The sequence below is a fragment of the Marmota flaviventris genome, chromosome 5 (genome assembly GCF_047511675.1).
Source record: "Marmota flaviventris isolate mMarFla1 chromosome 5, mMarFla1.hap1, whole genome shotgun sequence".
NCBI lineage: Eukaryota > Metazoa > Chordata > Mammalia > Rodentia > Sciuridae > Marmota > Marmota flaviventris.
Genome location: NC_092502.1, coordinates 127,388,636 through 127,404,485, shown reverse-complemented (window position 1 = coordinate 127,404,485; position 15,850 = coordinate 127,388,636). Strand labels below are relative to the sequence as shown.

General features: G+C 33.0%; 1 protein-coding gene across 2 annotated transcripts in view; it reads left to right on the top strand.

Annotated features, from left to right (window-relative positions):
- Window positions 1–15,850, top strand: part of Parp8 (poly(ADP-ribose) polymerase family member 8) — a 169,961-nt gene that overhangs the window by 94,535 nt on the left and 59,576 nt on the right. The window contains exons 4-8 of one of the 2 annotated variants that reach the window (XM_027954404.3): window positions 3,684–3,721; window positions 11,524–11,613; window positions 12,124–12,194; window positions 13,564–13,641; window positions 15,464–15,558. In XM_027954404.3, the coding sequence (XP_027810205.2) occupies window positions 3,684–3,721; window positions 11,524–11,613; window positions 12,124–12,194; window positions 13,564–13,641; window positions 15,464–15,558 (372 nt within the window). The remainder of the gene's footprint in view (window positions 1–3,683; window positions 3,722–11,523; window positions 11,614–12,123; window positions 12,195–13,563; window positions 13,642–15,463; window positions 15,559–15,850) is intronic. The other variant, XM_071612610.1, reaches the window with a different exon arrangement.

Genomic DNA, 15,850 nt, shown 5'->3' with positions numbered 1-15,850 from the left:
TCTCTTCTCTCTATCCTAAGTACTATCTACTAGAGTAATTTTTTTCAAAATACAATTCTGCCTTACAATCCTGTGTTTCATATTCTGGTTCTTTTGTATAATATTCTTGAAATGACAAATTTATAGAGATGGAAAGCTGATTAGTGGTTGCCTGGTGTTAGGGATGTTGGGATAAAAGGGAGTTCAATGTTCCTCTAAAAGGGTAGCCAGCATGATGCAAATCTTTGAATAGTTCTATATCTAGATTTGTGGTGTTGGTTATATGAAGCATGTGTGATAAAATGACAAAACTACACACAAACTTATCAGTTTCCTGGCTTCAGTGTTCTACTGTAGGTACGTAATGTGTAAGTAATAGGGAAAAGTGGATGAAAGATATGGGAGATCTCTTTGTATAGTTTTTGTAACTTCATGTGAATCTCTGTTAACAAATTAAAAATTAAAAAAAAAAAAAAACTTGTTTAAACTGTCAAGTTGGGCTGAGGTTGTAGCTCAGTGGTAGAGAGCTTACCCAGGATATATGAGTCACTGGGTTCAATTCTTAGAACCACATATAAATAAATAAAATAAAGATCATCGACAACTAAAAGAATATACATTTTTAAAAAACTGTCAAATTTCTTTGTCTCTCATATCCACTATTTCATATTCTCTGTGTCTCTTGAATTAATTGTCCAAAGTTGTCTTCTATAAATCTTTTTACTTCAGTATTACTTCATGTTAACATAGTATTTGACTTATTTCAGGTTACCAAAAAATTGCTCCTTGAATTGATCATTGAACAATTAAATATGCTTTGATCTCATTACTAATCATCCGTCTTTCCTACTAATTTTTTGGTCTTTCTTGTCTCTGCCTAAACTTTTTCAAGAACTAAGCAGCATGACAGGAATTCTATGGTGGAATCTTGGGGACTTGGGCTTGCGGACTTGCCTGGGATGTTGCCCTACTCATGACCGTTGTCTCAAAACACTAAATCCAGTCGCATATTCTAAAAGTCAGGGACTTTTTGAGAACTTCAGACTCAGTGCCATGAAATCAAGATGAGTCAGGAAACCCAGAATAGGAACTGTGCCTCTATTCATTCAAATTTATTGAGAATTTTAGCTCAGTATATGATTTTTCTTTGTATTCTGCAGTTATAATGTTCTGAGAAAATATTTCAGACCTTCTGTGTCTTTTTAATGATTTATTGTTTCGTTTCTTTGTATTTTGATAGGGTTCTATCGATTATTCAAACTGTGATTTTGGAAGTTGTCTACGTCTCCCTGTAATTCTGTTAAGTTTTGCTTCATATAATCTGCCGCTCTGTTATTATTAGGTACATAAATATTTACGATTGTTATGCCTGCTTCCTGATAAACTGACCTTTTCTAAAAATTTTGGGGATTGAGCCCAGGGCCTATAAAGTAAGTCATCATTCTGAATGATCCCTGTATGTCTTTGTCTTCAGCTACTCATGCTTACTGTTTGTACTGTCTATTATCTTTTTTATTCTTTACTTTATTTCTGTGACTTTATATTTCACATGGATCCCTTAGAGACAGTTACTATTATTATTTTTTAAAATCAGTCTGGCCATCTTGTCCTTTTACACAGTGTGTCTAGTTCCTGAACATTTCATACCTTTGCTGGTATGGCTAGATCCAGGCTTCATTTACTATTTGCTTTTAATTTGTCCCTTTTGTTTTGTTTTCCCTGTGTTCTTCTTTTTTTATTGTCTTCATTTGGGTTGTATGTTCCAAAACGAGTTTTAAAATTCCAGTTTAATTTATCAATTGCCTTTTCTTTTGTTAAGTAGCTATATATCCTCAACTTCTCTTTTGAGTTGTTTAGGATTTTTATTATATCAATTAATTTAACATGCAAGGACCCTGCACCTGTGTATGGCATTTGTCTCCTCTGAAACATAGCCATCATGCTATAATTGTTATATGTCTAACATTTACCTATGCTTTAAATCCTGCAGTGAAGTATTATAAAAATTTATGATAAAAGGAGAACTTTGTTAAGGATATGGCAAGTTCTGCTGTGGACAGATTTTCTCTTATCTGAAAGTTTATTTTTCCTTCATTTTTGATGGGTATGTGGTCTTTTTTCTTTGATCCTGGACTCCAGGATGACAGCTGTTCACCTCTGCTGAAGTCGGAAGTTTTCACTGATGCTTATCATTGTTTCTTTGTATGTAATGTATAATTTCTTTCATAATTTTCCCCCTTATTTAGTTTTCAGGAATTTGACTATGTGCCTGGGTATCATTTTCTTTACATTCCTGTTTGGTGCATAGGTTTTGAGTCTCTTCAAACCATACACCTGTCTTTCACCCAACCTGGGAAATTTTCAGTTCCACTTTCCCAAATTATTCTCTTCTCAACTTCTCTACTAGGCCTTCTGAAACAAATTACATAAATGTTTACTCTTTTGCTTGTGCCCCACATTGATGGTCGTGTTCATGTTTGTTTTTATCCTTTTCTGATTGGATTTTCCTTTACATACTTAAGTTTGTGTAACTATTTTAATGTCATTGTGGGTTAATTCCAATACTTGGATTGGAATATTTTTTTCATTTGACTACAGATTACATTTTTCTGTTTGTGCACAGATTGCTTTGACTTTTAATTGTATTGGGTTCACTTTAAATGACATTTTTAAATAAAATCTGTATCAAAAGAATTCAGTTTTTTTCCCTTTAACAGGCAGATGTTTTTGCTGAACTCAAACAGAATTTTGGCTTTTTTTTTTTTTGTGGCTGGTGACTGCTCTATTGATTCACTCAAATAACTAGTATTGAATATGTGCTCTGTGTCATGCACTAAAATAGGTGACTATGCTACAAGTATAAATAGACAGGCCATAACCTCAAGAGATATGCTACTGGTTGATTGACATATAAAATTGAACTAATAAATATGCTAAATTCCTATATGTTACATTAGATAAATTCGTAGAAGCAATGATGTTACTGAGAAAAACAGTTTTGAAATTGTTAAAATGCAACTTAAAAATTATTTTTGAAACAGTTTAATTCTTGTGAGAATAAAAGGTAATTTATTTGTTGTATAGAGTGGTGATGGAAGATTGACTGATGAAGAATACTTCTTAAAAGTTTTAATTCTTGAATTAAATAGAAGGAATACATGCCTCTCTTTCCTGCCAGGGCATCTAACCCTGGGGGGCTTTAGCCCTGAGCCACATACACAGTCCTTGTGCACTTTTGAGATAGGTTCTTGCTGAATTGCACAGGCTGGCCTCAAACTCATGATCCTTCTGCCTCACCTTCCCAGGTAGCTGGGATTACAGCTGTGCACCATTATACCTGTCAGTGAAATGCGTTTTGATATGAAAAGAGGATATAAGAAAATCTAAGCATGCCAAACAAATGTTTATAAATGACTTTTTAGAGATTATGGAAATTTTAAAAAAAGACATATATATGCTAGAAAAAGTATGACTTGGAAGAAAGAAATTTCAAAACCGTTAACAGAAAGATTCATTTAAAACTCTATGCATTAAAAATCTGTAAGCTCCGTATGTCACTGATAAATGAGGTTTTCAGGATCTTGTCTGGTCATAATTTCATTTTCATCTGTGTAAATGAATGTATAACATTGGGTTTGTTATGCTTTTGTAAGAGCATGTCTGCTTTCACAATAACTTGAAACTTTCTTTTCCTATTTTAACAGTGTATCCTACTCAGTACATGTGTCTGAAGATTACCCAGGTAGGCTTTCCTTTTTGTTTTTGTTACAAATATTCATGTTCTAACTCCTTGGAATGTTTTTTTTTTTTCCCTTCTGGAGATATAAATATATATAAATATAGTGAGTGGTGAAGTGTTGACAGAGGAAGTCTTAAAAGATATAGAACTCTGTTGATTACTTGTGAAGTACATGTGTTAATCTGGGACATAGTTCAGAGTCAAAACAATTTACCATTAAAAAGCACTCATATGAGTTCATGTGATATCTTCAGCCTGTATCAATACATCATTACAATTAAAGGTTATCTGAACTGGTGTAGTCATTAGTTTTTGACATTATTTGGCTTTTCATAATATACAATACAGGTAATACTTATTTGTTCTTTCTCTTTCCCTCCGTCTCTCCCCACTACTTAAAATTATTTTTCTATGCTCTCCATATGTTTTAAACATAATATTATAAAAAACTAATTTATAATAATACAATGGGGATTGTTCATTATTAAGGGCATGCCTATTTTTAGAGAGTAATATAGAAAGCATACTTGGCATGCTTTACTGGATGCGCAAAATCAAATATTTGTAAAGAAAAATATTGTTGGTAGATGGACATGAAGTCATTGTACTTATTATGATATTGTATGTTTCGGATCCTGAATTCTTACAAATTATCCTTGGAAAATAAAAGACCTACTGCTTACTGTAAAAACTGTATTTATTGTGCTTCTCATCTGGGCTTCTTGGAGAGATGTTAACAATGAGAGGGGCAAAAGTTTAAATCAAGGTGCTAGAAGTAATGCCACAAATCAAAGCCTAATTTAAAGATGTTAAGTGAATTATTCTGTGGTATTAGATATAAGGTGGAAGATGCATTTAGTGTACGGTGTACCAAATGCTTAGCGCCCTCTTGTGGCCAAGATGTATTAATTGGGTTTTTCCTGCACTGCACAGAAGCATTTGGAAATATTAATATGTAAAAATTGAAATTTTAAAACAAAGTTTTTGTTATTATTTGTGCTGTTTTTTCCACTGAATTTCACTTCCTGGAACAAGTTTGTAGTGAATTTCAAGTATGATTTCCCCAAAGAGGAGGAGTATACATAAATAAACACTGTATTTGATCTACTTGATGAAAAAGTTGGTTTAGGTAGGCTGTAGTAAAACACAAAGAGGGAGGAAGGAGATTAGAGCATTGGGTTTTAAGTACTGGGGCAGAATAGTGAATTGGTTGTTGTGTCTAGTATACCAAAACACACTGTACACAGCCCAGCTTACCAAAATATTTCCACATAATTTCAGGGGATTCTAAATGCCTGCCTGTGTGAAAAGCCAAACAGGGGCAGTCATAACCTTCAAACTTGAAGAAATGTGCTGAGAGATTAAATAACATTTCCCAAGGAAATAAAATTTGATGGCTAAAAAAAGTCTACAATTCAGTTTGGATTCCTGTTGCTTCTTAGGAAGAAGCAGTATTAGCATTTTTATGGTGATTTCTTCAAAGTGAAAGTTAATATGATAACATTTCCATCATTACTCAATTTTAATCCATGTGTATATTTACAAAAAGTTGTTAAGTCATGCTTAACTTTTCAAAAGACAGCATTATATAAAATTACGTTTGCTCTTTGTTTCCAACATTCATACCTGTATGTTTATTTATTTATTTTTCTTCTTCCTTTCTGGCATTGGTTAGAAGTTCCAGAATAAGTTTTAATAATGAATGGGGTGCCTGGGATGAGTGTAGGAACTTTAGATTGGGAAAAGGGGAGAGAGAAGAAGGGAAGGGAGTAGGAAAGAGACGGACATCATTACATGTTTGTACATGTATGATCGCACGAATGGTGTGGCCCTACTTTATGTACACCCAGAGAAGTGAAAAATTGTGCTCCATTTGTGTACAATGATTCAAAGAGCATTCTACTGTCATGTACAACTGATTAGAACAAGTAAATAAGTAAAAAAATAATTTTAATAATAGGTATGAACATTGGCAGCTTTGTACCTTTTCTCAAAATTAACGTTTCCAATTGCTTTCACAAAATCAAGTATCATTCCTTTTCTCATTTGTCACTTTTTGTTTAAAAACTTAGGGAACAGTAAATATTCATTAACTTCTTAGTAGCCAACTGTTGGAGTATTGTGTATTTTCTCCTTTAAAAATAAGGTGACATGTTACTTTCCAGGTGTCTAAATAGTGAGCTATAAAAATTATGTGTGTTGTTGTCATATACTTTGGCATGATAGACTTTTGGTTCCTGATGGAAGTAAACTGTTATACTTGGAGCAAGCAAGCCTGTCCAAGCCGTGTATCATTATAGTGATAGTTCCAGGGCAATTCTCTACCACGACTGTTCTGTTTTTCTCTTTCTTAGACATCTTTTAACTTGTTTTCTTCCTTAAAGTTACTATGTTGCTTAAATGGCCATTTTTTTTTTTTTTTAAGTAAACAGTATTTGATTTGGAGTTGTTAAAAAACAAAAAATCTTGTGTGTCTTTGTGGTTATTTCTCCTTTTTACTTTTTTTGTGTGTGGGGGGGAGAGGGATGCCAGGGATTGAAACAGGGGCATTTGGCCACTGAGCCACATCCCCAGTGTCCGCCCCCCCCCACCCCCGCGCGCGTGCTTAAATATTTATATTTTAGTTGTAGTTTTGACATAATACCTTTATTCCATTCATTCATTTTTATGTGGTGCTGAGGATTGAACCCAGGGCCTTGCATGTGGGAGTAGAGAGCTCTTGTTGTGTTTTATTTAGAGACAAGGTCTCACTCACTGAGTTGCTTCATGCCTCGCCATTGCTGAGGCTGGCTTTGAACTCCTGTCTTGGGATTACAGGCATGCGCCACCATGCCCAACTCCTTTCCTATTTCTGTTGTTTATATTTGTTTTTGTCCTCCTCCACCACTGGTTTGTCTTCCAAAACATTTGTCTGTTTAAATTTCTTTTTAAATAATTAGCTCTTTTTATAGTTGGTTTTTAAGCACTAGTGTGGTAATTTCAACATTACCTTCAGATAATGCTCCTTAGGATTTTTTTTCTTCTACTTTTTTGTGATTATATATTTTAGTGATTAGATCATCATCTAAGCTTGGTATTATGAGCTTTTCTTTGCTCTATGTAAATGTATCAGCATTATTCTTTTTTTAAAAAGATGAGCACACAGTAGCTTTATTTTTATTTTTATGTGGTGCTGGGGATTGAACCCAGTACCTCACACATGCAAGTTAAGCACTTTACCATTGAGCTACAGCCCCAGCCCCAGCATTATTCTTTAGAGTAAGAATTAAGTCACCCTAGCTTATGTCCCTAGGGGTGGATTTATCATTTTACAGTTTTGCTCTGCTATTTAGCCTGTGCCACCTATTGACACTCATTTCATAGTTTGTTTTTTGTGAAAATTACAATTCCATTTTATTGAGTCAGGCAGACACAATGGCATGAATGTAAATGAGAAACCAAATGATATGTTGACTCTTCAAAATAAAGTGAATAAATAGAGCAGCTTTCTGTCTTGTATTTTTTTTTTTTTTTTTTGTGGATTTTATAGAGGAGATCTTTTTGGGGGATAGTGGAATAAAGAGCAGATGTATGTTATTTAAGTCACAGGTTGGCTCTGCTATAGTAAAAGAGCGGAAATCTTACTTCTCATCTGTTCCCACCTTTCATTAGGAGGCTTACCTACTGATGAGAGTGAATTCTCTCACCTCTTCTATATTCCTCACTAGGATCTAGAGGAGTGAGGAGACAGTTTCTGGGTTCTCTGGTTCTTGTAAATCTTGGCTTAGGTCACATATTTGAACATTGAAATAGCTTTGTGTATAAATCATTTAAAAATTAGAATCCTATACAGTCTCTTATCAAGTTAGAAACTCTAAAGTGTAATTGTTTAAATACTTAACAAGCATTTATATTTTGTAAGACTGTAGTGTTATTTTAAAAACACATAATGACAAAGCATTGATGTTTGAATTCAGAAATATTTGAGCTTCATTACTTTCTACTGGTATAATTAATTAATTACTTAAGTAATTTGAACAGATGACTTAATATCTCTGTCTCGATCTACTAATCTAAAATAGAAATAATAATTGACTTGCTTGGGAGATGACCTGAAATTACATAGAAAATTCAAGGAAAATATATAGGATCATACCTAATCTATGTAATTATTGCTTATAATTGTCATTTCTTTTAAATTACATAGTAATGAAGAATGGAATGACTTTACTTAAATTATGCTGTATTTGAAGTAGAATGAAAACAGTAGTTTAAAAGGGGCTTTTCTGTAGCTCTCTACTTATCTTTCCCAGTTGTCTATGAAAGTTCTGGTAATATGTGAATGCTTTGGTAGGGAAGCGAAGAGAAAAATATTCATATTGTTGCCAGCTTTAACAAAGATCTGTTGGTCTTCTACAAAATGTACACATTAAACAACCTGTCTCCAGAGGTCTCAAAGCAAGACAAAACAAAATTGACAGTTCTGGGGTCAAGTAGAATTCCAGTGAGGAAATTTATTTTGAAAACATCCTGTTTCTGTTGCCTTAAATGTATTCCGTAACCCTAATTATGTCCTACTTTGCCATTTCTAAATGATGATAATATTACAGGTGGAAAAATAATTCAAGGAAGATTTATATATAACTTTTAAAAAAATGTGTATTCATGGACCTTAATTTTATTTAGTTATTTTTATGTGGTGCTGAAAATCCAACCCTCACACATGCTATGCAACCGCTTTACCACTGAGCTACGACTCCAGCCCCAGGAAGATTTATAAGTAATTGCTTATTTATTTCTGGCTTTGGGAATTGAACCAGGTGTGCTCTACCACTGAGCTGTATCCCTAGCCCTTTTTATTATTTTGATATAGGATCTCTCTAAGTTGCTGAGATGGCTTCAAACTTGGCAGTCCTCCTGCTTCAGCCTGTCAAGTACTGGGATTACAGGCATGTACCACCAGGCCCTGCTGATGTTGTTAACAACAACAACAACAAAAAGGAAAACAGAATGGATTGGTACTGTTGTTGCAACCTCAGAGATCATCAACACGCCTCCTTGTTTTATAGCTAAGATTCAAACCTCCTCAGTAACATATCTAACATCACCCATCCTGTGTATTAGGACCTTGGAACTTTTTCATTTTATAAGTGAATGTTTTAGAAACACCTGATTTCCCTTTGACCAACATCTTTGTATTTCCCCCCAATCTGTTCTACTCTTTTCCAGTTCAGCCTTTTCCAGTTCAGTTTTTTTTTTTTTTTTTAAAGAGTCCATGTATATGAGATGAAATATTTGTTTCTGGCTTATTTCACTTAGGTTCACCTAAGTGAAATAAGTCCTTTAGGTTCACCCTGTCTCAAAATAAAAAGGGCTGGGGATGTGGCTCATGTGGTTAAGCAACCCTGGGTTCAATTCCTGGAATCAAAAAAAGAAAGAAAAAAAATAAAAGGATATGTCTTTGTGATCTGATGAGGCCCATTATATCATGGTAGTAATTTAATTGTTAATGACATGAAATCTGAGAACATCTTGATTTTTGGCTATCTTAAATCAAATATATATTCACATATTATATTATATTGCATCAAATCACTGTCCTATGGTTTACTTGTACTTTTTTGTGGATTTTATATTGTAAGAGTTGTTCTTTTTCCCCCCTAGTAATGAATAGAGAATAGTTGTATACATTACTTTACATGAGACATTTTGATAGAAAATCCTTAAGTTATTCACTGTTTATTTCTTTTTAAAATTTTTGACTTAGAACTTTATAATCATGCATAGTATTTGGGATTACCCTGGTAAGTGCATACTGGAAATGAAATTTTAGTTCATGAATGTTCAATCTGCCTGTTTTTTTTTTTTTTTTTTTTGGTTTGAGGGGGCATGTTGCTGGGGATTAACACATGGTAGGCAAATACTTGACCACTGAGCTATACCCAGGATCTTAACACATGTTAGGCAAACACTTGACCACTCAGCTTCATGTTTTCTTAAGAATATCTTAATTTGCCCGCCTCTAGAAGGCTTCAGTAAAATCTCCGTCATCCCACAATGCCATGAATTGCATGATACCGTCCACTTTATGGATCGTTCAAGATCATCACTTCTAGCTGGTGGTCAGCTGCTACTTTTTGTTTTTCTAAAGCTCCCTTTTAATACTTATTTTCTCCCTACTTTACTCCAGTGAATCCATTCTGCATAAGTAAAACAGATAATTATGTTGATTTAGTAGTAAATAACTTTGAATTACTAACAGGGAAAGACTTAAAAAAAAATCTGGCTCTAATGGAAAGGTTTTATGCTTACCTGAAAGTACAAGGTTATAGCTAGAAGTGGGATTATAGCTAGAAGTGATTCTTGATAAATGGTCAACTAGCAGGCTAAAACATTAACTAAAATAATTTATAGTAAATGGGTTTCTTAATCTGTGGTCCCACTTGATAGGCATGAAAATTTCATAACCTCCTTGATGGTATTTGAACATTAAATAAAGCACTATTTGTGATTAACAGTAGTCAAAATCATGAGGCAGAGTTGTTTTGTTTCAGGGATAATCGACTCCCACTCCCCTGAATAACTGTTAAAGACTTAATGTCTGTTGAGAGTCTTTTGCAGTTAAGCTGTAGGTGCATATTTCTATCATTGACTTATTCTCAAAGTCTAAAAACAGTACAGATGTTTTTTTCAGAAATAAAGTAATGACTTAGATAACTATCAATTAAGAATCATGTTCTCACTGTACTGACACAATATTATGAAAAGCTGGCTTAGAAAGATCTTGTAACAGTCATCTCAATACTAATTTCCCTTAGCAGAAATTGATCCCATGTTTCTATTATTCACTGGTAATATTTTATTTATACAATTTAGTAGGTCCTTGATGGGTGCATTATAGAATCATCATTAATGAATTAGTTCATTAAATAGCTGTCTTACAGATTCTCTGCAGTCAGCAATGAGAAAAGGACAGTAAATACCTGTCTATTATATTTCCATATACTTGTAGATACGTGTCTATCAGAACAAAGTGTTGAACTTATATATTATTTTTCCAGAAGAAACAAACAATAAATAAGAAATGCAAGGACTCATGGAATATTTTAATGCTCTGCATACTCAACTTGAATAATGTGTGTGTGTGTGTGTGTGTGTGTGTGTGTGTATAATTGATTTAGGGAAGAATGATAATTGTGAGACTTGATTTATATCAATTAAAAAAATATACAGTAGAGGGCTGGGGATATAGCTCAGTTGGTAGAATGCTTAAGTGCCTTGCATTCACAATGCCCTGGGTTCAATCTCCAGCAGCAGCACCACCATCACCACCACCACCACCACCACCACCACCACCACCACCAACAACAACAACAACAAAAACCAACGGTAGAACATTATGATTTCAACAGAATCTTCAGTTCAAATTCTTACATGATTTGACTGAATTTCTTTTACTGTATCATGTGCTCTTGAGATTTTTCCCTCCACACTTTCACCCTGCTCCTTATGGTTCATATTGATAGAGAGCAGGAGCCAGTTGAGGAAAACCAGTTACATCTGAATGATTTATTGCCTCATGGAATATTAGAAATGTATTTGGATAGGGTCTATCTAAAGTCTGTATTTTAAAGGGAGACTATAAAAATCTTTCATCAGGCCATTTATGCATAAATCTGAAATTTGCTTCATTTTTTTAAAGAGTTTATTAGAGTAGCAGTGTGTTCTTTATAAGAATTGGAACTATTACGTGATCTGAACTTTCTTATTTTACAATTTTATTTTACACTGTGCCTTTAATTATCCATATATTTTTTTGTGTGCAGACAATACATATGTGTCAAGTTCAGAAAATGATGAAGATGTACTAGTTACTACAGAGCCAATTCCAGTAATTTTTCATAGAATTGCAACAGGTATTAGTAATACTTTTTTTTTTATCCTAGCTTTGTGTCTTTTATCTGAGTTAACTAATATTCACCTTTAGCATCTATAAATCTGGTTCTATGTGTATACCTTCTGTTTAAAAACTATTAGTTTGTTATAAAATAAATTTTAAAACATGTGAGTTAATTGTTTAAAAAAACCTCGTTTAAATGTATTATGTTGACAATGGCTGGTATATGTCATTTCCTTATATATTATTTTTCTATTTAATGGCAATGAAAAATACTGTAAATATATTCTGAGAGCTGAAGAAATTTGTATACTGGTGCTTTAGTTTGATAACGTCTTTACATACACTGAAAAAAAAGTCAGAATAACTTTCATTATTGTATTTTTCCCCAATACGATAAAATTATAAAATATCCTTTAGTTCTTTGCAAAGTAGAGGGAAGGGGTAGTTTTAGATGGAAACTCATGAACACTTGGTGAATGGTGTCCTCAAAACTAAAGTAATTTTTAAAATTATAACTTTATTTCAGAACTAAGAAAAACAAATGACATTAACTGTTGTTTATCCATAAAATCCAAACTGCAAAAGGAAAATGGGGAGGTATGTAAGTTCTATTTTTGATTTTTGTAAACAGCATGAATATGTTTTAAATTTACCATGTATTGGGAGTTAATATCTCATTGTTACTTAGAATAAAATTGAATGTTGTGAATGAAAATCAAGCTTGTGAGTTAGGGACTTTTTGTGTGGTAAGGGGAGTGACCTAAAATTAATTTTGAGAATTAATTTCCCTTTAAAATAATAGAAAAGAACATTTGGTTAAAAAATGGTTGAAATGCGTGCCAAACATAATTTATTCTGTTGATTACATAGAACTCCACATGGCTATACATAATTTTGATGGGACCCTTAGGATCGGTATAGTCTTATTATTTATTGTTCAGTATTTTTTTTAATTATGTCTCCTCCCCACTTTTTAAAAATTCACTTGAGTCTATGAATAAGTAACATGACATTTAGAAATATATGTGCAGTGGGACAGTAGTTCTTTCCTTGAAAGCTATGCGCTTGATGCAGCTCCCTTCCTGTTAAGGGTTGTGCCATGGATCCTTCCTTTGTTTATCCACAGTGAGAATTGCTGCTTGCTCCACACTGTTATTGACCAAATGCTATTCTGAAAGTCCCCTTTTCTGGTTGTTTTATTTTCCTTAAGAACTTGAAATTTAGGAATGAATATTTCATATAAAATATTGGATGAATGGATTCTTGTGCCCCAAAGAAGTTATCTATTGTTTCTGACATTGTTAATATTAAGGTGATAATAGAAATACCAATAAGAATTTTCATTTTTTTTTGTACTCAGTCCTCATAGCAGCTTTGTGCATTTAATTAAAAACTGAAACTTCAAGTTTAAGCATTTAAATACCTGTTTGAATTCTGAATTCTAAAATAAGTTCTATATACTGAAAGGTTTTTTTCACAATGTGATTCATATTTATGTTTATAATTTGATTTTTATATTATCGCATTCATTCTTTTTTATTTTGATGTTGGCAATAGAAGTGAGGTCAGTCTTGGATAAACAATGCAAAGAGACTTGTTAATAAAAATTATACTAGTATGAACTCGCCAGATATTTTGTCAAAGGAAAGCTGAACATATAATTGATTATACAAAGGTTTTTAATACATATAAGCTTTTAATGCATATCAGATAATAAATTACAAATTTTAAGATCAGTGAAAGAAAGAAAGAAAACTTTCCAGGAAGTTATATTTTATGAAGAGGTCGATGCATCTGCAAAACTTCCTCTTACTACTCTTTTATTTGTTATACTACTGCACCAAGAAATCTATATATAAAATTGTTGTACTATGCATAAAAGCTTTCTATTATGGCAAATTTATTTTCAAATGGAGGCAAAGTAGTTTGACCATTAAAATTGTCTTATTACTCTCATTGTTTTAAGGAGTCAAGACAAAATAGTACAGTGGAAGAGGATTCTGAAGGTGATAATGATTCTGAAGAATTTTATTATGGAGGACAGGTAAGAAAACCTGTCTTCCAAATATCTAGTCTCAAAGTTCTGATATCCATGTTTATCTTAGTACAAATCAGTACCTGAGAGTTAAGAGACCTAGGAGTTCATCATGATTCTGTGACTAACTAAAAAAATCTGTATAATTGATGTGTTTCTCATTTTTTCTACATATCCTCAGAAACAAGATTATCTTTTTTTTAACTGTAATCATTTATTTACTTTGAAGTTGTCTTAATTCATTCCAGAAATTTTTCAGATTACATTTTCTTATGCTTTTAGCTTTTACTTTGGTTAAGTATATATCACTTAGTGTTTTGAAATAGGACACAATAAAAACATTGATTGTTAAGCTTTATAAAATTCCATGGGTCCTGATTATTGAGCTATTCCTTATTCATTTATATTTGTATTCACTGTGGTCAGAAATTGGTATGAAGTAATGTCGTAATTTAAATATATGAAAATAGCCTAGCTATATATATTTATAAAATAACTCATCAAATTTTTCCAGGATAATATTGAAATTTAAAACCGAATTTTTTAGGAAATGGGTTATATGTTCTGTTTCTTTATCACCCTTGATCAAATGTGCTTTGTAACTTGGGCAGTATAATAATAAGAGGGTGGTTATAATGTAAAATAATTCAAGCAATTCTATTCAGTCAGAATCAAAAATTTGTAGTTTGTTAGTTAAGCATAAGCAAATTACTAGAAATGTGGACTCAATAAAACCAGGTTTCTTCTCTCCAAGGAATAATTTTCTAGTAATGGGATAGTTTTCCTAATGAAAAGATTCTTTAACCAATATAATACTTGAACACGATGCAAAATAATAAGTTTGATTTTTGTTTCATTATTGATTGTTATAAAGGGGAAGTAAATGCTTAGTAAAATGTTTATCTAGAAGTTTTTGAGATTATCTGGCAGGCATTTATTTCACTCCTTTTTAACATTTCCTTTTTCTTTATGTCAATACAGTGTAATTTTAACAATGAATTATTTTAGCCATATGTGAACCTAGGAACACCAGTGAATTATCTTTTTTTTTTAAATGAAGTTGAAAATGTCCATGGCAGAACACATAGAGTGGCCTGTCCAAAAGATAGTGTTTTAGTGCTTGTGATTCTTATTATCCTTCAGTCACTTCTTCTTTTTTTTAATTGATTTTTTAAAAAAGTAAATGACAGTGGAATGCATTGCAATTCTTATTACACATATACAGCACAATTTTTCATATCTGGTTGTATATAAAGTATGTTGACACCCAGTTTGTGTCTTCATATATGTACTTTGGATGATGATGTCCATCACATTCCACCATCCTTGCTAATCCTCTGCCCCCTCCCTTTCCCTCCCACCCCTCTATCCTGTCTAGAATTCATCTATTCCTTCCGCCTCCCTACCCCACTATGAGTCAGCCTCCTTATATCAGAGAAAACATTCTTCATTTGTTTTTTGGGGGGGATTGGCTAACTTCACTTAGCATTATCTTCTCTAACTCCATCCATTTACCTGCAAATGCCATGATTTTTCTCTTTTATTGCTGAGTAAAATTCCATTGTGTATATATGCCACATTTTTATTATCCATTCATCTGTTGAAGGGCGTCTAGGTTGGTTTCACAGTTTATCTATTGTGAACTGTGCTGCTATAAACATTGATGTGGCTGTGTCCCTGTAGTATGCTGATTTTAAGTCTTTTGGGTATAAACTGAGGAGAGGGATAGCTGAGTCAAATGGTGGTTCCATTCTCAGATTTCCAAGGAATCTCTATACTGCTTTCCATCTTGACTATCTCTCAGTCACTTCTGAACCATCCCTTTCATCAGGTGAACTATGATGGGGAACTACACAAGCACCCACAGTTGGAAGCTGACTTATCGGCAGTGAGAGAGATATATGGGCCACATGCAGTTTCTCTCAGGTAAATGAGTGCCTTCGGTGAATAAAAATTAAAATTGGTTATGCATTTGGATTCTCTGTTGGAGTAGTTTACATTTAAGGAATTTTTTTGAGGGATATTTTATTTGAATATTTTTGGGACATTGTGTGTGTGTGTGTGTGTGTGTGTGTGTGTGTGTGTGTGAGAGAGAGAGAGAGAGAGAGAGAGAGAGAGAAGAGAGAGAATTCTGTTTCTATTTATAGAAAATGGCAGATTTATGTATATTTTTGTATGTGTGGTTTAAGATTTCAGTGATTACATTAAAGAAACTAGT